Source organism: Loa loa (assembly GCF_000183805.2).
Source record: "Loa loa unplaced genomic scaffold supercont3.24, whole genome shotgun sequence".
In the NCBI taxonomy this organism is placed as follows: Eukaryota; Metazoa; Nematoda; class Chromadorea; order Rhabditida; family Onchocercidae; genus Loa; species Loa loa.
Genome location: NW_018108204.1, coordinates 262,667 through 286,211, shown reverse-complemented (window position 1 = coordinate 286,211; position 23,545 = coordinate 262,667). Strand labels below are relative to the sequence as shown.

General features: G+C 33.9%; 4 protein-coding genes across 4 annotated transcripts in view; 3 read left to right on the top strand and 1 right to left on the bottom strand.

The window, feature by feature from the left end:
* LOAG_16863 (phosphatidylinositol 3-and 4-kinase) overlaps window positions 1-7,249 on the bottom strand; it is a gene marked incomplete at its 5' end in the record, with an annotated part of 7,912 nt that extends 663 nt beyond the window's left edge. Inside the window, 22 exons of the mRNA XM_020449521.1 lie at window positions 80-188; window positions 266-417; window positions 509-626; window positions 889-1,028; window positions 1,150-1,265; window positions 1,545-1,666; window positions 1,774-1,862; window positions 2,176-2,354; window positions 2,467-2,590; window positions 2,845-3,097; window positions 3,218-3,312; window positions 3,396-3,548; window positions 3,965-4,096; window positions 4,171-4,263; window positions 4,343-4,519; window positions 4,646-4,705; window positions 5,030-5,131; window positions 5,222-5,308; window positions 5,470-5,633; window positions 5,954-6,157; window positions 6,421-6,608; window positions 7,062-7,249. Coding sequence (XP_020306943.1) covers window positions 80-188; window positions 266-417; window positions 509-626; window positions 889-1,028; window positions 1,150-1,265; window positions 1,545-1,666; window positions 1,774-1,862; window positions 2,176-2,354; window positions 2,467-2,590; window positions 2,845-3,097; window positions 3,218-3,312; window positions 3,396-3,548; window positions 3,965-4,096; window positions 4,171-4,263; window positions 4,343-4,519; window positions 4,646-4,705; window positions 5,030-5,131; window positions 5,222-5,308; window positions 5,470-5,633; window positions 5,954-6,157; window positions 6,421-6,608; window positions 7,062-7,249 — 3,045 coding nt within the window. The remainder of the gene's footprint in view (window positions 1-79; window positions 189-265; window positions 418-508; window positions 627-888; window positions 1,029-1,149; window positions 1,266-1,544; window positions 1,667-1,773; window positions 1,863-2,175; window positions 2,355-2,466; window positions 2,591-2,844; window positions 3,098-3,217; window positions 3,313-3,395; window positions 3,549-3,964; window positions 4,097-4,170; window positions 4,264-4,342; window positions 4,520-4,645; window positions 4,706-5,029; window positions 5,132-5,221; window positions 5,309-5,469; window positions 5,634-5,953; window positions 6,158-6,420; window positions 6,609-7,061) is intronic.
* Window positions 7,250-9,186: 1,937 nt separating this feature from the next.
* On the top strand, window positions 9,187-12,066 carry LOAG_04611 (F-actin-capping protein subunit beta). The gene is made up of 7 exons (XM_003140148.2): window positions 9,187-9,274; window positions 9,558-9,769; window positions 9,917-10,030; window positions 10,338-10,485; window positions 10,624-10,734; window positions 10,831-10,899; window positions 11,062-12,066. Exons 1-7 carry the CDS (start codon window positions 9,272-9,274, stop codon window positions 11,212-11,214), a joined length of 810 nt encoding a protein of 269 aa, XP_003140196.1. The 5' UTR covers window positions 9,187-9,271; the 3' UTR covers window positions 11,215-12,066.
* Window positions 12,067-12,703: 637 nt separating this feature from the next.
* On the top strand, window positions 12,704-16,874 carry LOAG_04610 (hypothetical protein; the record flags this gene model as incomplete). The annotated part of the gene is made up of 10 exons (XM_020446640.1): window positions 12,704-12,806; window positions 13,366-13,484; window positions 13,750-13,879; window positions 14,093-14,557; window positions 14,589-14,782; window positions 15,143-15,272; window positions 15,594-15,727; window positions 15,918-16,074; window positions 16,217-16,377; window positions 16,695-16,874. The coding sequence occupies 10 exons, from the start codon at window positions 12,704-12,706 to the stop codon at window positions 16,872-16,874; spliced, it is 1,773 nt and encodes a 590-aa protein (XP_020303047.1).
* A 2,816-nt stretch (window positions 16,875-19,690) lies between these two features.
* Window positions 19,691-21,466, top strand: LOAG_04609 (hypothetical protein; the record flags this gene model as incomplete). The annotated part of the gene is made up of 5 exons (XM_003140146.1): window positions 19,691-19,749; window positions 20,772-20,964; window positions 21,036-21,094; window positions 21,288-21,386; window positions 21,448-21,466. The coding sequence occupies 5 exons, from the start codon at window positions 19,691-19,693 to the stop codon at window positions 21,464-21,466; spliced, it is 429 nt and encodes a 142-aa protein (XP_003140194.1).
* Between the last annotated feature and the right edge of the window lie 2,079 nt (window positions 21,467-23,545).

Here is a 23,545-nt window from a genome sequence, read left to right as displayed (position 1 = left end):
ATATATATATATATATATATATATATATATATATATATATATATATATATAAGCTCAGAAAATCTATTGCATTAGTTACCTTTTGCAACTCAGGAAGTCCCATACATAGTAGTATCGAAAAGAGGGAAATGAATAACTTGGACCGTTGATGCAATATAATATATGCATCCGTACATAGCTTCTTGAACCTAAAATAATTTTCCATTTTTCCCCAATAAACAATGAAGTTGGTAAGAATGTGCATAAGAGATACGTATTTACTTACTTTTTATATTCATGGCTGTCACGGAAATTGCTTTTGCCTTTGGCTATAACACACAGAAAGTGATCGGTCAGAACAAACGGTACTCGGTCACGATTAATACCTAATTTCTTTTTATAATGCCCCAAAAAATGTCCAAAATCGATATGGAACATCTGCAAAACCGTTGTTTTAAAATTAAAAGTTGGCAGTTGATTTAAAATTGCAAAACTGATCATCAAAGAAGTTGACTAGTTAGCAAGCTACCCTTCCATCTTTGGCTAGCATGATATTATCCTGGTGTCTATCCTTGATTCCCAACACATATGTTGCAACACAATATCCGGCACATGAAGCAGTAAAACGATCAACTCCTTCCAAATATCTGTAAGAAAGTTCATAGCTAAACTTCCATGAATAATGCCCAGGAAGTATTTTGTCCTAACAATATTTCCTCATTATCATTTGATCGTAATATAGTACGATAAATTTGAAAGGACCGAGAAAGATAGGATAAAAAGATGAGAAATAGCTTCAGAATGAAGTATTTTGGCCAATTAAACGAATTCACCTTAACGTGAACTTATTCTGTATGGGATTGAAAAAGTGATCCGATTCTTTTTTTTTTTTTGGAATTATAAACGTACACTTTTGAATTCTCCGAACAATTTCGTATATATTTATTAATAAGACCGCTTTCCATACTGAACGTTGAGCCGAGTTGTTTTGCAGCACACTGAATTTCGAAAAGTGTACTGCAGTTCTGAACAACATAAATCATTCCAACCTGCAAGTCTGTCCTTTTATTTTCATATTGCAAAATGACCCCACATCAAATCGTATTAGTTTCACTTTATTTAGTAAAGTTTTGTCGATTGCATATCCAAAAATCGTTCTCGATATCTTACATTTCTTCCCATTGGCAATACTTCATAAATGCTTAAGCAGAGATCATAATCTTTGCTTTTCCACAGTGCATCCATAATACGCATAACTTGTAAAGTTAGCATATCCTGCCGCAGATCTAAAATTTAAGATCAATAAACCTAAAGCATATAAATGTAAAAAAAAAAAAAAATCAAAATGTCAGCATATAAATGCTAGTAAAAGTGAAAATGTCGTAGTAACAGCCCAGCAATATTAGTGGGAAAATCACGCATATAGAATGTATGATTTCAACTAAGAGCAAACAATTCTTTAACTGAAGTTTTTGAACTGATGTCATATATGGGAATAATAATAGCCATAATTGTCGATAAGATTTCCAAACGATAAAAAATAATCATTATTCAAGAATGCCTACCGTCACCATTCTTGAAGATAATTTGATGCGTCTCACTATGCAATCGAGCAAGAGGTTCTGGATTAGTCCAAGCTAACCGAAGTGGTTGTTTCGCACTTCCTATCACCTTGCAAAGTTCAATGCTAAAAAAAAGTAGCTTAATCGTAAGCATTTTGTATTCCGTGAGATTTTCTTACAAATGTATTTGCATCGACTTTTGTAGAATTGAGGTAGGTGAAAGGGGACTCACTTTAATTCGCCTAAACTATCGGAAATATCTAGAGGTGAGATCATATTCTGCATTATTTCCACATATGACGCCAATTCTTTTTGCAAATGCTAAAAAAATAAGAGTTAAATTTAAGTCCATGGAAATTTATTTTTGAGATGTTTCCAGGTCACATATATAAAATTTAGGAGAGTGGGTAGTGAAGACGATATGTCTGAATGGAAAATGTACCTACAACAGAGAAATATGGAATATGTTTCCCACAGACCAACATTACCTAAAAAAGTGGGAGATTAAATGAAATAAACATGACATCGACTGCAATGACAGAAAGTGACTCGATTAAATACTGAATGATATGGTGTGATAAATGATGTGATAAATATGATGTGATAAAGATCAAAAAGTTATCAGAATTGTTACCTTGGTGGCGCATTCATTATCCTTCATGGTTTTGATAATTTTACTAAGATTTGTCAATCTGACTACCATATCGACTTGTCGTAACATAGAATTAAGATGAATATAGTTAGCTCGACAATAGGCCTCAATCATTAATGCAAAACGTTTGTAAATCTTTGTTAAATTCTGACCTACTTCACCTGAAAAGTCGATTAGTAAATATCGTTAAATATCGTTAGTTGGTTGAATTTTTGAAAAAAGGAAAAAACAACTTGTAAAATTATATTCTTTGTTTTGTAAAGGGGTAATTACTTAGTTGTCCAAGTTCAGCTCGCAGTAACCAAAACAATATATGACCAATACGATTATTACACAGCGCTCTTTTCAGAAGCATTCTGCTCAAAGCACACGACCCATAAGGCTCAAATTTCAATACCTGCAATCAAAACAGTAGCCATTTTCATCATAGTATCAACAGCTTGGTGAAGAATAAAATATTTCGAAGCAAAAATGTTACAATGTATTACCTTACATTGTAAGCTTCAATATATCCAGTTTTTCTTGTACTGCAGTAAATAAGAAGAGTGTTCAGCAAAGAAACCATCAATAAAGCGCAATGAAGTCAAATTATGGAAATTCTAGAAATCTTCAAATGCATCCATCACCTAATATTTTAAAAGGACAGTTTACCTGAATGAGAGGCAAAATATAAAGATGCAATCTGTCATTGTCCAAAACATTATCAAGTGAATCTACTGCAAATTCTCGGATTCTTCTATCAGGATATTTGAAATCCAGAAGTACCAAAGCTGTCTCTGGTTGAATTTTACCCCATCGATTTAATAATTCGTATAATCGTGAAAATTCGCTTCTTCTCGTCCAAATCAAGGGACAGCGTGCAATTAATGGTAATAAATCAGGCTTATATTGTGCAACTAACTCTCTAAAATATTGTGCGACTAACTGAAGGAATGAAAGTGTGGTTCAATGTCAGCGACTATGAGCTTATCGTATTTATATTGTGATAAGATAAAAATAACATCTGACCAGTTTTAAAAGTTACCTTGCTTCCCATAACTGTTCCATTTGCTTGTCGGTTAAATCTTCAACGTCCACAAATCGTAAAGATTCAAGAAATTCCTTCACTGAATTAGCTGGCTATAAAAGCCTTGTTACTTGTAAACCTCGTAGGTAAAAGGGTAAGAGTCTCATGAAGAATTCAGTACGAATTAATCACATACTGAAGATAAAGATGATAAAGGCAATCTTGTACTGCGAACATCCAGCTTTTCGACATATTCGCACACTGAATCTACACCTGGAAATTCGATGCATCCATAATCTTCAAACTCCACTTCAATACGAACTGTATCGCGATTGTCATTTGACCCTACCTAAAAGACATTTGACTCTCACACACATTACATAAATATAGCTGGACCATTGCTTGTATTTTATTAACTATAAAAATATTTTTAGAAAGTCTAACAAAACCTATCATGGCATGATATGCAAACAAATGTGAAAGCGAACCAAGGTACAACTTTGACAAAGAAGATATGTTTGTTCAGGGCTTATATTTCGGCATTCAAAGGATCGTACTACAATTACTTATGAAATGAAATAAATGATTTAACAACTGGTATCGTGAAATCCCCTCGAAAGGACGATACTCAGGATACCCGCCTTTAGCTCTCCAAATACCGAAGAGATGAACAATATTGAATATGGGGATATTTTTAGCACTTGGAGCAGGAAATAATGAGCTAGAAAATCCTACAATTTTTCAGCTGAGATATAAAGATGTTACTTGTCCGGATGGATAAAGTAATTCGGTGCAGTATTTCGGAAAAGGCCACAAATAAAGCATGAATTTGCCCTGAACGAGTTTCCCATTGCAATCGAAAAGACGTATATTCACCCAACCAATTCCACTATATTCCTTAAACAAATTAAGAAATCGTATCTGAAAAATACTACATATATTTGAAAACTAAATGGAAAATTAAAATCGACCTCCTTCTTTTTTTGTTTTACAGCAACTAGAGAAAGGCACAGCTGTACAGAGAGAGCCAAATCTCTCAAACATATATCGAAATCGATCCAGCCCTGAAAATTAGATAATATATCAGCCCTGAAAATCCGACAATATGTAACCAAATTTAAAAAGAACACGAATGTTACTCACATCACTCCAACGCGGATTTGAAGGAGAAACACAAGTTGATTCTTTATTCGCAATAAGATCTATCCCATGATATAGGGATGCTTTCACATATATCTTATCAAAATCTAATATACTTAAATGAGATGCGCTGTGTATTCGCAATTTTAGATTATCATCCACTTTCCATAGAGAACATTCCTAAATTCAGTTGAATTTAAGTTCAGTTTTTAGATTTCACTGGAAAATCGTTAATTACCCTCTTGAAGTTCGGTTAAATTCCCCGAAGATAAGCGAGAACAAACATTATCAATTAGAAATGCAAACTTTCATGGCAATTTCATCAGCTCGATCGAGTCGACTCTCATACGCTCGTACCCAACTTGGCTAAAATAATAGAGGGATTTACAATTAAAGAAGTTAAAGCAAAAAACAGCAAAGACGCCGATAATTTAAAAAGTCATTGTAACTTTTTAGCTTTTAAGCATCTGTGAGTTATTGAAGATATAAAAAGTCTGCTAATAATTAGGAATGTACTGAAGCGCTAAACACGTTCGATGGTCGATCAAATTCGACCAAGTAACTCTAACAAATCGATTCTCAGAAACTCACATTGTATGTTTTCCAATGTTTGATTCACCCAAAGCATTTGTTGAATATAAATAAATTAATACACGTATTAATATACGTAGGAAAATACAAAAGACTCACTTTGGTTATGGATGGAGGTTCCGTAAAATCTTTCATCACAATGTCTTTTCTCCGCAATATGAATTTCGGTATGCGATAGTTCTCGAAGGATGATCTGACATACTATACAGAAACTAAAGATCATGATCTACTGGAAACATTAAAATGATAAAATAATTACCATATAAACTACAGTGAAAGAAGAAAAATTACCTCGAAGCTGGTTAACTTGATATCCTTGGTTAAAAAACAGCGCCGTCCTGCTATTTGCAACAAGAAATCAGAAGCAGCTTCCTTGATCTGGAATGAAATTTGTTCAGAAACTGAGATCCGTTTCTTTTTTTAAAAAATTCGCTTAACATCTTTCCTTCTCCACCGCCATCTTGTTAGCCCCAAACTTTCCGCTCTGAAGGGACGTGTTTAAAAAGATGAAAAGAAATCTCAAATAATCAATTTATTACAAATAATTTATGTTGTTGCATAAGCTCCTTTATTGCATTTGCTACTGCATCTGAAGCATGAACACCAATAACTTTACGAATTTTAACACAAACACAATTCGTATCGATATTTGCCAGCTCATCCTCTCTACTGCGATACCATAACTCAATGTATAAATCTGCCACTAAAATTCAGTTTATTTAAAGTAAGCAAATCTAATTATAGGCTTTACAAACTAGTATGACTTAAGACTCGATTTTTAGTAGTGGAAACTCTCAGTGATTCAAAACACATGACAGTGTCCACATCCAAAAGCGCTCAACATTAATAGACAAATTAGCATTGTAAAAGTTTTATTTTATTTCTCCAAACATTTGTTCAGGTTTAAATTATTCCTTTACACTCAACTTTCCCTTTACAAATTAGTTATCTATACCAACCTCATCGCGTAACAAACATAAAAACTGTAATAAAATTTTGAAAAGATGATAGTGAAAACATTACTTTGGATTTTTGACTTGACTTGTAGTGGGATATCAGCATCTAACTCACTTGAAACCTCTTCAGGGAATGCATAATGAGAATAGCCGACAACTCCGCGATTAGAAACTGCTTGTTCTGACACTCTGTACAAATCCATACGATATGACATTTCTTCGGAGGATAATTTCGCTTCAATTTCTGCCAACGGACGTCCAATAGCTAGACCTGAAGATTTAAAAAATCAACACTTTTAATTATGATATTAAACTTCTCCTTCACGCAAGTTAAAGTCCTGATTAAATTAAAAAATTTAACATGAAAGAGGATGAATTACGGGTTTCCAAGACAGTCTACATCTGGGAAAGGTTGAAATTATTAAACAATAAAAAGTATCTTAGAATAACAACTGATTTCAAGAAATTTCTACAGAGTTTGGCTAAAATTTATTCATGAGTGCCTATAATACCATTTGAAACGCAAGAAATTACCGATATCATGTGTGAGTTCTTTTTCCTCACGATTGCCCTCAGGCTCAATCAAGCAAAGTAGTGGCACGAAAAGCCGTAATGAAAATATGGAACGCGATTCATCGTATAGTTCTTCACGTTCACCATCTGTTCTAATCGTAAAAAATATATAATCCGACGGTGTCAACAAAAGATTGAACAGCGGTAATCTGAATAGATGCCAATTCTTTGAATAGTTTTTAAAAAGTTTGTTATCCGAAAAAGAATCCCTTCAATTTAGATTTCTTATACGGCAAATATCTTCAATTTCAAATCTGAATTTTGCCACGTCTCCCAATAACAACTGAGAATTTGTGAGTATGAGCTACTACTATGCTTTGCTGTATCATTTATACTATATCATCTCTTCACAAACCAAAATATTCAAATACAGGATGCTACGAAACTATAACTCCGTTCGGAACATATGAATGCTTTACTCCATCTCTAATATTCCAGAATATTACTACTCTTACGTAATAACCAGATTCGGCTTAAGACTCTTAAAACTATCAGAAAAAGACGGAGGAGAACTAACCGCTTGCAATGAATTCCACTTCTTACGTGGCCGTAATATTTGCTGGGATATTAAATGATGCAAGCACAGAAAAAGAAAACATTACTTTTTCGCTTGTATGAATAATTCTTGTTTAAGCATAGCAAGGGTGAAATCCATAGAACATCGTACAGTGACCAAGAAACCATTTGGTAAAAGTAAATCGAGATCCGTGCTACCCTCCACCTCCAGTTGTCCACATTCTATGACTGACCACACATCGGGTGAGTCCTGCGGACAAATCACTCCTTGCATTTTTCTCTTCTTCTGCAGTTTAGTTCCACTATGACATCCTGAAATAAAATGAATCCCAGTATGATATCCTTGAAATGAATCCCAAAGGAAGTGACTATAAATTCAAGCTTTTCACCAAAATTATCTACAGTTTTCGTTTGAGGGATGGATATGTAAAATGAGGAAGAAATGGTGCATGTCATTCATCGTAAGGATGGGATAGAAAGAGGATGGCCTTTCGTTAGCTTCTTTCACTGTTCGCACCAAAACAGTTTTATGTAGTGGTTCTGGTTCACTTTTTTTTTGAGGACAAGAATGAATTCAACCCAAACAAATTGAAAATTTTGATTTCAACTAAATTGCTCTTCGACTATTCTAAAATTTCATTTCATTTCTATCCATACATTAACATCCATTGAAACTGCGAAACTCCTAAGCAATAACTAATAATTGAAACGTCTCTGAGAATTCTAAATACAATTTCCGACTCAGTTTCCTGTTTGTGAAAAACCATCTTATTGTTTAGTCACTTTGTATTTCTTCAAATTATGACTTACGTTGGCAGCGAAATTTGTATGGAACAAAAATTGGATGTCTTACAACGTGAAACTATTACTTAAACAACCAGCAGAAGCCATTTATTTTCATCTGGCGTTTCAAAATTCTTTATCGAGTTCAAATTCTCAGAAAAGTTCTATGAAAAATTACAAAGTTAGAAAACCTGGTACCAGATGAATTGGGAGGGAGCTGCTCAAGAAACAGTTGGCTTCAAGTTTTTTTAATTAAAATGCTCGTGCAGTTTTCTTCACAGCAGTGGATGATTTCAACTAATATTAAACAAAATGACGAGGAACAATGAATTCTCTTTAAATTCCCTTCGAACTAAAATTTCATTATACTCAAATTTTGGCCGGACTTCTTAATAAGTTGGTCATTTACTTGGCTAAATTTTGGTCAGTATATTCGATTGCGAATTTATTATGCACAAAATCTTTGTGACGAATCCCAAGGTCTCAATTAGCGAAACTTTGACAATCAATTCTCACAGTTTGTGGTGAACAGTACTTAGTTCCTTTAGCACATTAAATTGTACCAAGATCTTACAATGTTTAGTACATGATATCCACATCTTACATGCCATATGGTACCGAATTACCTCAGAATACGACATCAGTTCTTTAGTAAATATATAGGCTGTTTAATTCCTTTAGAAAACAGGATATGGTAAAATGAAGTGCTGAAAATAATCAGGGCGAAATTCAGCGATGGCTAAGCGTGACGTACTGCCGGAAATGGCATTTCATCAGGATGGGATCTGTCACACACAAAATATCTAATTTCTCTTCTTGACCTCAACCTCACTTCTTCATAATATCATCTCCCCCGTAATCAGCGTTCCTGTCACTGTTCGAAAACTAAAAAATTTCTTAATCGTCTGCAGTACGTTGTCTCTTAAAGTTTAGCGTACGCTGTATTTAATCCTCCATTCCCCCTTCCTTTAACATTTCGAAAACATAACTTCCAAATTAGAGACACACTATAACTCTCATAACCTCCAGCAGAAGGATTACACCTGCAGCATTAGTCAGATTAAGCTTTGGTTGCATGCTACAAAGGTGCGAAATGAATTGATCCCTGAAGTAGTGCATTTCTTCCACCATAACTGTTGGGATGATTTGGTGTGGACTGAGAGTTGTGGTTCCTAATTAATTTGATGTGGTGGTATTAGCTGTAAGCAGCTAATCTGTATTATTGGGCGTATTACCAGAAAAAATCGTTGAATAGCGTCGAGAAGAGTTATTTTATTAATATCGAAATGACTAGTAGAATTTTATTTGATGTAATAAAATTTCTAGATTGAATGCACTTCTTCTTTACTACATAACTTTACATCCTAAGTGTTTATTTTTATGGTTATGTCATCAGTGGCACGTTATTATTTATCACCATTGTTTTGTTTCTAGGTGCAACAAAAAAGGAGTTGCTTGTACTTCATCTTCTGCTTTAACTGTGTGCCCAAGAATCTCTGGTCTTCAGAGAGTTATGGTATGTTCTAATACTCGATCTGAATGATTTCATTTCATCAATCTTTTGTTGACTCCTTTACTCATCTCTACCCGTCTTTATGGAAAAGAAAAGAAAAAAAAAGCCTGTAACTCCGAAATACAAAAATGCAAAGTAGACATGAAACCTTAAGCTGTATCACTTTTCATCAGATAACAGTGGAATCAGTGCTACAATTCCTTAAAGATTTCATGAAATCATTGAAGGGCAGTCATTCAAAGTTGTCAAAATTGTGCAAGAAGAAATTTCCGTTAAATGTTTCCAGGGAGACCAGCAGCTCGACTGCGCGTTGGACTTGATGAGGCGTTTGCCACCTCAACAAGTAGAAAGGAATTTGAACAATCTAATAGATTTGTGTCCTCGCTTGGTGGATGACTTGTTGAGTGCGGTTGATCAACCGTTGAAAATTGCTCGTGATAAAGAAACAGGGAAGGAATACCTCCTTTGTGATTATAACAGAGATAGCGATAGTTATCGGTTGGTTTTTTTTTGAAGCCTTTTGAATTTTGTTTAATTTTTGCTCACAATTTTCTAGGTAGGATCCAGTCACATTCGCCTTGAGGCTTATTTGTTGGACCTTTGTCACTATTTCTGTATCACTACATGTTATTCAAATATTTTCAGCTCACCATGGTCAAATACCTATGATCCACCACTGGAAGACGGTGCTTCGCCATCAGATAAGCTTCGTAAGCTAGAAATTGAAATGAATGCTGCATTCGAGGCTTACAGAGATGCGTAAGTCTATACTAGTATGAATGCTTCAGCAAATGAATTTGAGGTGTTTTAAAATCAAAAAAAATTAAAAAAGTTCCGAAAAATCAGAAGTTTTATTATGCACATTCTTGGCTAGTATGAAATATGCGACTTTTAGCATGTTGCAGTGTTCGAAAGTGTATGTGTTCGAAAATGTATCGAAAACTGATTGAATGAATGCTGCATTCGAGGCTTACAGAGATGCGTGAATATAAGTTGTTGATTAATGTCATCCTTCATCAAATTGTCGTTGCTGAAGAAATCTGGATCACAAAGAATATTTTTGCAGATATTTTGAGGGTGGTGTATCGTCAGTGTACTTCTGGGATTTGGACTATGGTTTTGCAGGCGTTGTCTTAATCAAAAAAATCGGAGATGGTTTGCGTAATATACAGGGTTGCTGGGATTCAATCCATGTAATCGAAATACAAGAAAAAGTATACTTTCTTTTACACTTTTGCAGACTTTCTTGTTCTTTACTGATTTTTACGGAAAATGCACTATTAATTGCTGCTCTTATTTCTCTTCTTTGTTTTTCGACAGTTGAATTGAAATTTAAGATGACAAATTTTCAGGCTGGTGGGAGGCACGCACACTACAAACTCACAAGTACAGTGATGCTTTGGCTACAAATGACCAAGCAAGCAAGCGGCATGATGAATTTAGGAGGATCAATTACGCGACAGGTGATTTTCATCTTTATTATTGGTAACTACAAATAAATGATTTTGCTCCTACTTCAAGTTTTTGTTTCATTCATGTTTACTATTTTATTACCTTAGGTTGAAGCTGACCATCCAGTAAACGATTCTACAAATACCCATCTCATTAATATTGGCAAAATGATAGAGGTGAGAAATCTTTCGGAATTTTTCGTCTTTTCAATTTAGAAGAACCGTTTAATCCTTACATTAGCATCCATATATATTTTTTCCTTCCTGAATTTAAAAATGTTGGTCACTAATGAATTAATAACTGGACCAAATTTAAATAACCAAAGTGTTCATTTTCAGGACATGGAGAGTAAAATTCGATCAACCTTAAATGAAGTTTACTTTGGAAAAACTAAGCAGATTGTTGGTGAATTACGTACTACACTTGATGCTGAGGAACTGAAGCGACAGAAGAAAATTGCAACGGAAATAAAAGGAGGTATTGGCAAATGAAAAAAGAAAAAAGGATTTATAGATTCTACAACACAGCAGTTTCACTGTCTTCTCTAAAAGGACCTCTTTTGTGCACTTCTTTGTTCTTCACGCTTTTCAAATGTTAATTTAGGTAGAACGTTTCTCCAATAATGTAAAGATATTCTTGTAACTGCTAATTATATATTTTATGTTAAATATCTGAATTTTCTATTTATTCGCTGTAGTGCTTCATAATGGCGTAAATGGACATGATTATATTTTGATTTCCTGGAAAGGTTTATGATAGTAGCCATGAATACTAGTCCACCGACCAGTAAATGTGTTCAGTGGTTATTCTGAGATTTTTGTAATTCTTATTTACTAATTGCTATAGTTAGGGATTTTGTTTATTCGATTAATGGTTATGAGTATGGAATTGCTGTGTTGCAACATTTTATAAAACTTACAGCTTTTATTGGACTCAGTTCCTTGTAACTTTTATTTGCTATTTTGCTGACAAGTTTGTATTCCACAGTTTTTCTACATGCATTGCATAAGTTTCTTTTTTAAAAATCACTCCTAAATTTCTGGATTTTTGGTTTTGATTACTTACACCAAAGACCTAAATTTCACATCCTATTGCCATGATTTTACCGTCTGTTTTAATCGATTTTCAGTTTGTTAACATGAAATTGTGAAGAACGAATACATCTGCTCCATTCATTTACCATCTGTTTGTTTCTTTCCTCCTTCATGTAAATTTAAATTATTGCAATCTGGTGTTATAATCGTTGTTCATTACGTTTTATTTTGCTTAATCTTGCGAAAATATATATCAGACATTCGGAAAAGAGTGATAAACAACAGTGATCAAGTACGTAAATGATGTGGTTGAGTGTTTTTGTTTCGCTGGTTTAAGGCTGTTTAGATTTTTTAGTTTGAACAACCCTGAAGATCTGGAATTTCGATAGTTGATATTAATTGGATTTTCAGTTTTGACAAGTTTGATGGGGTTTTTTATATCCCGTACTTGTTCTTATCGAGAGATTATGTTGTTTTGATTTGATGGTTATAATCAAAATGAAGACGATTTCCTAAACCAATTAGTTCGTAGAACTAATCGGTTTAGAGGGTTGGTAGGCTTCAGTGGATTTGTTTCAAAGAATCAAAAAGTCCAAAAGTACGCATGTGAAGGTGAAGTAAGAAGTGTGGTTTGTTGTTGACTGATGACCTGGTTCGCTCTCTTTTACCTATTATGACGTATTTCTACGCGCATACATGCACCCAAATACACTCTGTACAAAAGAATTATACAATTTAGGACAGATTTCAAGTTTCTAGAGAAATAATAAGATGATGGAAATGAGAGACCATTTTACAGACACGTACCCATAGGACTAATAAAATGATGTTGATTCTTGTGTTGCTCCTTTCACTGAAAACACCCTCCTTTTGTCAACGTTTAAGAGTTATCGATCTGATTGGTGATAATAATAACCTCTTCCTTTCGGTAGGGTATATTCACGAAATGACCAATACTGTTAGCTTCACCGATTCTTCCATCAATTTGCTGTTGTTCCTGTTGTTATCTTTATCTTCTGAAGTGGGAGACTGCAACGCAAGTATTGATGGTAAATTTCAAATTTCACCATTTTTGTTAGTTGACCTTTCCCTCAGTTGAGGTCACTGTTGATTTTCTGGTAGTTTTACATCTTCCTCAGCCTTCCTTCATCCTTTCAGGAATGAAGCGAACGTAACAAGGCTGACCAAAACCACCAACACACTTTTTTATAATTATCTCCACAGATTTAAAGTTCGGTCAGAACGATCATCAAGGAATGCCTATCAATAATGCGAAATATAAGCCAGTAAATCCTAAAATACGAATTTTGTTATTGTACAAATAACTTATTGGCTTATATAAATTAGACTTAGTTCTTCAAGTTTAGTTTCTTCTTAAGGGACACTAATCAGCACAGCTAATAGATAGCAGTAAATAATATCAGCATAATTAGTGATATTATAAAGTGATTCATACAATAATGAGAGCAAATAAAAAGTAGCAATGTTTTCAAGCGTGAAACAATCGATCGATTTCTGCGCCTTTTCTCTTTTTCTAGAATGTGACTATTAGCAATTTTTGATTTCAAAATAGAATTATTTTAAATTTGAAAAGCCTATGCCTTAAAGCATTGAAGCCATGCTTCGAAGAACACACTGATCAGCGGCTATCGAATTTGTTGCCATATCATAGCGAATGGCGAATGAAAACACCGGGACAGTGTTTACTGTTTTGTGCACTTTCTTCGGTATTATAAGTTTCGTTTTTTTTTGTTGTTGTTTACAATTTCACTTTAAATTTACATCCATCTTTAATTGCGAACATATAAGCAGACATTCCGGAAAACTTTCCAACCATATAATGTCCGGATTCTTCTGGCAGCTCTTCCAGTTGGAGAAAAAGGGCGTCAATATCCGTTTTGGTTAGATATTCTTTCAGTTAGTATATGTCCAGTTTAATTCCACATCATTTTGAAAGTAATCTTTCCCCAATTCAACAGCATAACTTTACAGTCTCGTTGTCGATCTACAGTCCATGACACCTTTCAACACATATGCTATTATTTCTTGCATGATGGTCAGGAGTATGCACGAACAGCTCGTGGCATGGTTTATTTCCGAGTAAATGAAAAAAAATGCTTAGGTAAGATCTAGTTGTTGTCCCCAGAAACAGTAGTGGCACAAGACAGGAATCTTTTTCATAAAATTATATAAAATTACTGAATTTAATGTCAATTTGAATAATTTAATGGCAAATTACTACTTCTTAGAATTAATTAGCACCAATAAATTAATTATTTGGTTGTTCAGCTCCTACCAACTTGGAATTTTTCTTCACCTTCTGTTTCCCTTATAGATCAATTTCTAAACGGCTCCAACCTTGCATTTCTGGATTCAGAATTCGCAATCTCGGGAATATCATCGTCTACCCCGAAGTACGATACTAGCACGAGTTTTACTGAGTTACAATGGCCAGCAGTAGCGCATTCAAACCCGCTGATTCATGTACCACCGGGTGGTCGAGCTATAACTCCCACTCCTTATTTTGATTATTTTGATAACCAACAAAAATTCAAGAAGCATGAAAAGTTCGACGAATCGAACCCTACCATTGCAACTTCCATTATGACTACTGATAAAACCGTCATTTCTGCCAGTAGTATCACTGTTAGTGCTTTTGCTTCTTGGCCAATTGCATTATCAAAAGTACTCTCTGATGGAGAAGATCAACGATTACGACGAATCTGCCCAACTGATACCAGCTTCCGAATTTTCGTCGCCAATCTTTCCAATGTCCTTATCCACGCACAAAGAAGATTCGGTTATTAATTCAGCATTCGGAAGACCTAAAGCATTGGAACAATCAACGCATGAAACACGTTCCTCTGATGATGCATTATCTTTTGTCGGAAACATTGGGAATCTTCCAGCAGTTGGCGCAAATTTCGGAAAAAATCGTCAGAAAGACGATGTCAACTTGAATAAACTATTGAAAGCGACTCCGGAAGACGTAAGACAATTAATGAATGCAGAAAAGTTAGATGAGGTAAAGCTAATAATTCATCCTTGTACTTCTGATAATATCTGCAAATCATCGCAGAATATCACTTAATAACGGTCAACGGTCAACCACAGTTGCATTCAATTTTCCGGAAGAAATCGACGACACCAACCGCCAAACCAGTCTTTTATCTTTGACTAAGCTCTTAAGAGTTCAAATTATATGGATGAATTCTTGAAGAAAAATTCTCCAAATCATATATTTCTTGAAGGGAAATTACAAATTGTGAATTCCCTTAAATTGATTGCTTCTCTTCTCTGAATTGATTAAATTAAAATTTATGTATGTCAGTCTATGTAGTTTTAAAATTTATATATGCTAATGTATGATGATACAGTTATTTAGAGCACAAATGAGACATCACTGAATGCTGAGAAATCCATTGTGGATAGATTAACGCCAATCTCGGCAGTTAAATCAATCTCAAAGTCACTCTCCAAACGAAATGGTAGAACGGAAAGGCTTCTTCCACCAGGTTTCCTTTTCAATAAAACTGATGCTGCCTTTATCTTCACTGCTCTCTCGTCAACCAAAGAGAGGTCCCAGGAATGTCTTTCATGAATTATTTATGATAAATGATATCAGTCGCATTCTTTCTAAAAAAAAATTTAGATAGCGTAACAGAAAACGATTTGTGTTACTAGATCCTACTTCTGTCCCATTTTTTTCACCTCTCTTCTGACTCAATTCTGTTTTCCTAAATCATATCAATCTTGGAAATTGTTCAAATTCGCCTCATTAAATCTAACTACTTATTAACTAATAATACTTATCTACAAGTACTGTAACTGCACAGCAGTAGTATGTGAAAGTAATGAACGTGAAGTATGGCTGATTGTGGAAAATGCCGTATTGCGAACCGATCAGTTGCAAAAGAAAGCAAGTGCTGGGTCATATAAGTCTTGTAGAGCCAAGTGTAACCTTATCACTGTTCGTTTGTTGATATTTACTATACATAAAGCCAATTTACCCAACAGAAATCAATGAATTAATCATACAGAAAAAGATAACAATTATCACTTCTCTTCCTCTTATTGATCAATAATGTATACAGTGAATTGTAATACATACATTTATTTTCACTTATATTAATTACTTCAGTTAAAGTTAAGAATCACAGATTTCCGGGAGAGAATGTACTTCTTTTACATATGATGAAGTTAAACGACAATGCGTGACACATATCAACAACGACGCGGTCGTTTCTTCTCTACATTTTCTACTATCATCTGAATCTGACTTCAACATTCTAACGGCTGTTAAATTCTGCTATCCAGGTTTAATTCTTATTCTGTCAATCATTAGTTTTAAAAAATGAAAATCCTAAATACTTAAATTAAGATTAGTTGAAAATATTACATTCATGCTTAATCATGTAGACTTCTGTTGAATACTTGTAGAATTTCGTTACGCTTTCAGAAAGTTTAATTATTCTCGAACAATGTTCGGAATTCATCGCGTTCCTGGATTATGCCATAAATATCGAACCCCGGGAGATTTCTGATGATATTGCGAGAGATCATCATGGATTATACAGATGCATTGAGCTATGTTTCTCGGCATCTCATTTTCACTGCAAGGTATTATTTGTTAGGGGGCTTCTTCCATTCGGATATCATTTAGCTTATGTGATTTCACGAAATCTGTCCTGTTATTCATTATGTCACATCTTCCAGTAATAATATAAAGCATTTTCTATAAATCGTTTAAAATATGTTTTGACTCTTGAAACGAAGTAAGGATAGGTTCGTCAATATATCTTATAATGTTAACCCCAAATTTACATTCTTATTTTGTTTTTTAAGACACTTTGCAACTGACACTAAACATTTTTAAAATTTGTTAATACGAACTGATCATATTTTGATTTTCTATGCACTTAATTTTGAAATTGGAGTCGGCAGCATTTGTTGTCACTTTGGGCAAATGCTTGCTATACGATGAAGATCCATTGTCAAGTCCTGAGTATTTCCAAAAGCACCAACAGTATGGATTGATTTATTTCGAGATTGGATGCAAACAATTTGATGGGAAACAGAGTTGGATCAATTTCTGTCAAGATCTTAATAAACCTTAGGGGAAAAATCAATGTTCAGCAGTAGCTAGGAAATTGTTTCTAAACCAATAAAGTTTTCAAATTCCGAAGCATTCCCATAATTTCGATTCCTTTCACTAAATGCCTATGGATTCTGATAAACGATTCTAGAAAACAATCTTTCAGTTCCAGCAAAAGTTCAGATGGAACGTATTTCAATCAAACAACCTATTGACATTCGACGAAAACAACTACGGCAGATTTCCGATGCTTTGTCCATCGAAAACTGATTATTTGACTATCCTTATTAAGAAACAGACTGAAACCCGAGCTGTGAGTCCACTTATTGACAGCCTGCCATCAGTTGTTCCTCGGTCATTGCACGTGAATGAATTAATGTGTTTATATTACTACTATTCGTTTCCAGTATTTTCTCAAGGTCTCACTTGATTCAAAAAATCATGCGGATGGTCAGTTTCACGTTGATCACAATATTATTATATTGGTTAATAACTGAACTGAACGCTTACTTGTTTGTGAGGACCGCCTGGAAAGTAGAATGTCATATAACTGCATATTCACTTCAATTTGCACCTTCCGTGCTGTGATTAAAACACTGATATCACAGGGAAATTGTTTTGTTAAATCATTTTGAATTGTGTGAGCAGATATGAATGCTACCGTATTCACGGTAAATCTTATCATGCGTTAACTCAACGAATATTTTTTTGTCAAGAATGATCATCAGTTCTATGCTACAGTTTAAACACTGATTCGCAAAACAATTATCTTACTTTTATGTTGTGATAACGCTATAGCATTAGAATTGCATACAAATCGCCTAACAGAATTATCGATTGCTCAAAATTCTCAGTTTCAAGATTTCTTTTTCAAATCTTCCCATCACTTCAATAGTTTTTTTGAAATCCCATCGACGAAAAAGTATTGAAAATCTTTGCTTGCTCCAAATGATGTGGAAGAATCGATTTTTTTGCCAATTCAAAATCTGTTCAATTTTGTGCATTTATTGTTTACATTATGATGCCTCTTTCAAGTGACAATATCACTCCTTTTAATTTACATCCACTCATTTGCGCTATTCACTTCATCCTCGTCACTTTTACATCGATGATCAGAGCATGGATTGATTAAAAAATTAAAATTTTTCAGTTCGAAAATTCGAGTCATTGTGCACTTCAAAAAAATGAAAAGAAGAGTGGAATCATTATGAAAAGAGAGAAAAAAAAAAATTGCTGGCTCAGTAACATCTCTCTTTGTCTTTTTTTTTTTTTTGAAAACTTATCTCAGTAATAACTTTCACCTACTATTGTGCATTGATCACTTTTCCATTCGATGGTTTGTTGTCCACTTGTTTCATCAAAATCCTTTCGGTACAAGTTACCCATTAATATGTATCGAATTTGATTGGTGGAACAATGAAATTCCTTGTTGTGAAACAGAGAATAGAAATCAATGGAATAGAAATTGATTCGATTCATGCTTTCTTCATAATTATTTTCCTGAAAGCGTTTTAATAATCTACTGTTGAAGTGTGTCCATCATTGCTTATTTGAATCAAACTAAATTAGTTGGACTCATTTTCAAGTTCGACAACATTAATAGGTGACAATGCTTTTTGTAAAGCTTCAAGACAGTGAAAAGTGGGGAGAAATAGGAGAAAAAGAACTGAAGACACAAAAGCTTTTAGATTAAGAAATACAACTGTTTTAATTTCTAAAAGTCACATCAATTTTTTTGTTTTATGACACATAGTGCCCTTACTTTTCTGTTTTTCGGATAATTAAAGGTTTTTAAATTTCCTTACTCAATACCAATTACTGAAATGAAGTTTTAGTCTTTCGAAAATTTTGTCATTGGAAACCGAATTTTTGTTTATTCATTAGATACCTTGCACCTTATTCATCACTCATTTACTGCAAATATTTTCAGCAAGTAAATCCTAAAGTACTACTAAGGTAATTTGCTGATGTATCACGAAGAACATTCTAAAAAATACTTCAGGAAACCCTCATGAAACTATCTGCCAGAAATACATGATGTCCAATCACAGCAGTTAGGTGAATGTTGATGGTGTGAGGTATACATTATATGGCTTAATGATGCTTTAATTGAACAATCCATAATTCAATTGCAGATGTTTCCTTTTATGAAGTGCTGTTGGGATGGTGACAGATGCGGTGGAAAATGCTTGATTGGACGACTGGAATGATATATCCGAATGGAAAAAATCTGTCAACCACTCATGTACTGCTAGTTTTAATTTAAATGGCGGATAAGGATATGTATTTAAGTTTACAAATTTTATGAATTTTAAATCCAACGTCTATACGTCTGCCCGTGTGTGTGCGTCTGTCTGTCTGCCTGTCTGTCGAGTCAGACTTCGTGATATTTCGTAAATTTTCAACGTTAATTCTTCATGTATAAAATGGATTTTTGTTTCAGCCAATACGATCATCTTATAATTGAATACACGATAAAATTCTTCATATAATATAAGTGAGGAAAACACTGTAAAACCTTTGATTCCTTATTTTGTTTGCATTACTTTAATAATTTTTAAATCAATTTTGAAGGGAAGGAAATTGGAAGTTTGAAGGATTAAGTAGAAAAGTCTATTTGATTGATAATTGCACTGAATGCCATCCATCCACTTTGTAAATAATAAGGACGATGAAATTATATAATATTGAAAATCAAAGTGAGAAAATATTAGAGAAACAGGAAATGAAGGGATGAACTTGCAAGTGGAAAATTACCACATTTGAAGAAATGCCTTCATTTTTCATGCAACAAGAATCATTCTGTTACTGACTGGTTGTAGTTCTGATTTGTTGACGATGTTTTCATCCTACAAGGCAGTGACAGGAAAGGGAAATCACTATATGAACGGAAAACAGTAGAAACTATCATGGTATTGAAAAGCTTAAGAGAAAGAAAATATTTGCTTCACTTTTAATTTCAACTTATCAGTACTTGAAATCATTTCAACTATAAATGGGAAAAGCATGATACAGTTCAATTTAGTCCAGAAAATCCGTCCGTCAGTCATATTCCTTTCCAGGATATGTAAGTCGTTTAAAATATTTATGATATAATATGATAAGAGAAAGGCAATTTGATGCATATGTACATAAAACAGAGTTGCTGCAGCTGCGAGCATAATCTGTTACTTTTTATATTATAATACTGTGGCAAACTTTATTTTCTAATAACGATAGCTCTAACAAAATCCTAAAATTCTGTAGTGTATGCCTAATATTTCCATGTTATTACGTAGAAGACTTTCGTCAAATTTCAACATCTCTCCGTTAAAAAATTCAACGACCTTCCTCAGCAATTCATTACCTAAAAGGCGTTGTAGAAATCATCAAAGTAATTTCAACTGCTAGAAGTAGTACACTTAATTACCATTGAAGGATTGAGCGAAGTTTCAGAAATTTTGTTTTCTGATTTCAAACGAACCACTCTAATCAACTTTTCATTTTGCTAATCACAGAAAAAAACCTGTTTTACAGCAGCATTGTGTTATAATTTCTGATTTGATTTCAATAAAATTCAAACTCCTTCACATTGCAGAATCATATTCTGTAATGGTTCTTCCATTTGACGTAGGCTTTTGTAGCTGAATTGGTCTTAAGCATCTACCGTTTTTTTTTTTGCTTTCTTCAAATCGCTTCATATCATAAATTTGTCTTACTGCATCTTGTGAAGAAGGATGATAAAAATATGTACAAAATATTCGTCGTTTTATTAAAAGTTTGACTAGCGAAGTATATTCTTCTTGTTTTAGATTGAACAATTTTGCAGTTGCAAGTATGCACGAGTTCTGCTGTGATTTGATGATGTAAAATTGCAGCCGTAATTCTTTGAAATCATTGTAAAGAAGATGAACATTAACATTTTAATTATAATTTATAGGCATAATGCTTGGACAGGTCTATTACTTGCAGTGAAAAGAAAAATGACAAAAATTTCACCGACAATTGAAGAGAATTCAATGAATGTCATTGAAATTGGTGACATTATCTTTGGAAAGAGATCAGGTGTAAAATCCGATGTGTTACCAGTCAAATATACTGATACGGAAGAAAGAAATATTGCGCATTCAGAGGTTCATATCTTTTTGTAAAACTATAAAACATGAATGCAAAGTATCATAAACAAGTGACAGTTAAATTTAAGCGGAATATTCATCTCTGCTACTCTACCGGAGCTTCTCTTCATTTTGAACGAGTTGTGCTGTAATTCGATGTAAAAATGAGGATGGAATTTAAAAACATTAATTCAAAGGATAACTTTTCTTCTGAGACTTCCGTTTGTCGGACAAATATACACTCACCTTATAAATATCCTTTCCTAGTACTTTTTTGCTAAACGAGAAATGAAAATATTCAAGGGAGATATTCGGACTGTCAGCATAAATTTTTATTTCAGAGATTTTAATTTAATGAATTCTTTGCCCCTAACCGCAACATCTTTGAAAATGATTTCCGATATTTTGGGAAAGAGAAAGTTGCGGCATCACTGTCTTAGGTAATTACTCCTTACTTTTCTTTTTATAACACCAATATTCTTTTTTCCCTTAAAGTTTTAGGTTGGATCTGAATGATTGATTGGAATTAAGTCATTATAAGAAACAGAAGCTGATGATACAGGATGACCCTTCTAAGTTCACGACGTCATTCATCCACTTTTTTGATATCGTCGTCGGGAAAAAATTTGGCAAAATTATTTGTTATAATCTTTAGTTTTTTCTTTAGTTTTGAAACTTACTAACAGTTTGAGATCTCTGACGTAGCTTTACTTTCCTTTTTTGTTTTAAACATCCAGTCGTTAATAACCCAACCAATTAAAAACTACAAGTTCCTCTTATCTTCCCCACCCCTCCCCCTTTTATATATGGAATGTAAATAACTAGTGTTAAGTCATTTTTCAAGCAAAAAATTGGTCAAATAAGTGTGGCTAATATCACAGGCAAAAACGATTCCTGAGAAATAACAAGTCAAATAAATTTTTTGATTTTAATGTAATTGCGAAAATTTAAGCTACGAAGGCAAGAAATTGAAGTCGGTACCATATTAGCTAAATGAATGAAGTCTACAACATCAGTGCCGTATCATTTGAATTTTTTAAAGATTTTTATGCCGGTCTGTTTTCATCTTTCCGATGATCGGCATTGTATGAAGCTAATACCACTAAATTCCGGGAACGATTATCAAATTGCATGAGTTATTAAATTTAAGATCAGTTTTTCATAAAGTATTTCAGTCTTTTTATTCGGAATTTATGGAGTTTCCTTCACCCACCTCTTCAGTATATTATCACATCTTGAAATATTGGTTTTTCTTTTGCAATCTATGACCGAGAGTGCTTTCTGCTTCCGTATTTTGGAATTCTTGGAAAATTTGCGCTTAGAAGTTGGAAGAATTAACTGTGAGTTGTGTGTACCACCGTCATCACCAATAACTTGCGGTATCACTGTTTTACTGATACAAAACCAGAATATCACGTGATACGTCACCACTAATGGATATTACTAACATACAACGTCATGAAATAACTACTGCGGCGATGGTTTTAAGCAGCAACAATAGTTAACTCTTGAAAGGTATTGATTGAATTACTGTCATTCTTACACAGCGACGATCATCACATTAGACAGTTCGCCTTGTCTGTAGTAATGACAATTTCTTCGGATGATCTTGTCAGTAAGATCAATAAGGTGTGCTTGTGGTCCTAATCATGTCGTATCAGTTCATAATGAACTTGTTTTGATAATAGCTGTTTGCTTAGCTGGACCCTTTTTACCTGTTTCCTGCTTTCTCAGTCTTTATCACGTTTGATTCTGGAGGATCGAAAATTGAGTAATATCGAGTTCACTAGTTTCATCTTGACTTGAATTCTACTGCTTTTCTGATAGTATTATTATTCACTAGAGAAGATCATTCCTGAACAGCTTGGAAAAGTAAGAGTTGCTGGAATCTTCTCCATCAAATTTCTTCCGATACAAGTCATCCGTGTGCCGATTATTGCATTTGTTTTACCCGTTATCATGTTACTCTGTTCAGCATTTCACTTTTGAAATTATTATTTCCTGTATCGATTTAACGAGAAAGACAACTTCCTCTTTTTGAAGTATTCATTAGAAAAAGCCTTGATTTAGTGACAGTGACACTGATTGTTTATTACTGCTTCGAAAAAAAGAAAAAACAATAAACGTTTGTCGACAAAACTGGAATTTGATGAAATTCAAACCTGAAATAACACTTAGAGACACTTTCACACTGCTAGCAGCAGCCACCAAAAGTAACAACAACGCCTTTTCGAGTTTTCGATGACCTCCGATCGAAATTCCTTCCAACATTCACCTATAAATGACCCGCTTGTCATCCATGAGTCCGACCACAGCGTAAGTCTCTTCTAGACATCCTTTTTTAATAATCGACACTGTGAACTATTTTAAAGTGATTTTTGTCTACAAAATTCAAAACAATGAGTCTAATTGATAGTCCATGTTTGTCATCTCCAGAGAGCGACTGTTGTATAAACAGTTTAAATAGTTGGTCGTAGAAAATGCTAAGGAAAAAAAAAACTAACCGTTTGAGTGTAAAAGTTCCCGAGAAGCTCCATTCATATGTACTATTTGTTTGACTTTATCAGTCTTCACGCATTTGCACATAATACGTTTTATC

Excerpts from the sequence above, each read along its gene's own strand:
- LOAG_04611 (XM_003140148.2), top strand. Across the intron at positions 9,770-9,916 it reads AGAGATAGCGATAGTTATCG|CTCACCATGGTCAAATACCT; the intron begins GTTGGTTTTTTT and ends AAATATTTTCAG. Across the intron at positions 10,735-10,830 it reads GAGGATCAATTACGCGACAG|GTTGAAGCTGACCATCCAGT; the intron begins GTGATTTTCATC and ends TTATTACCTTAG.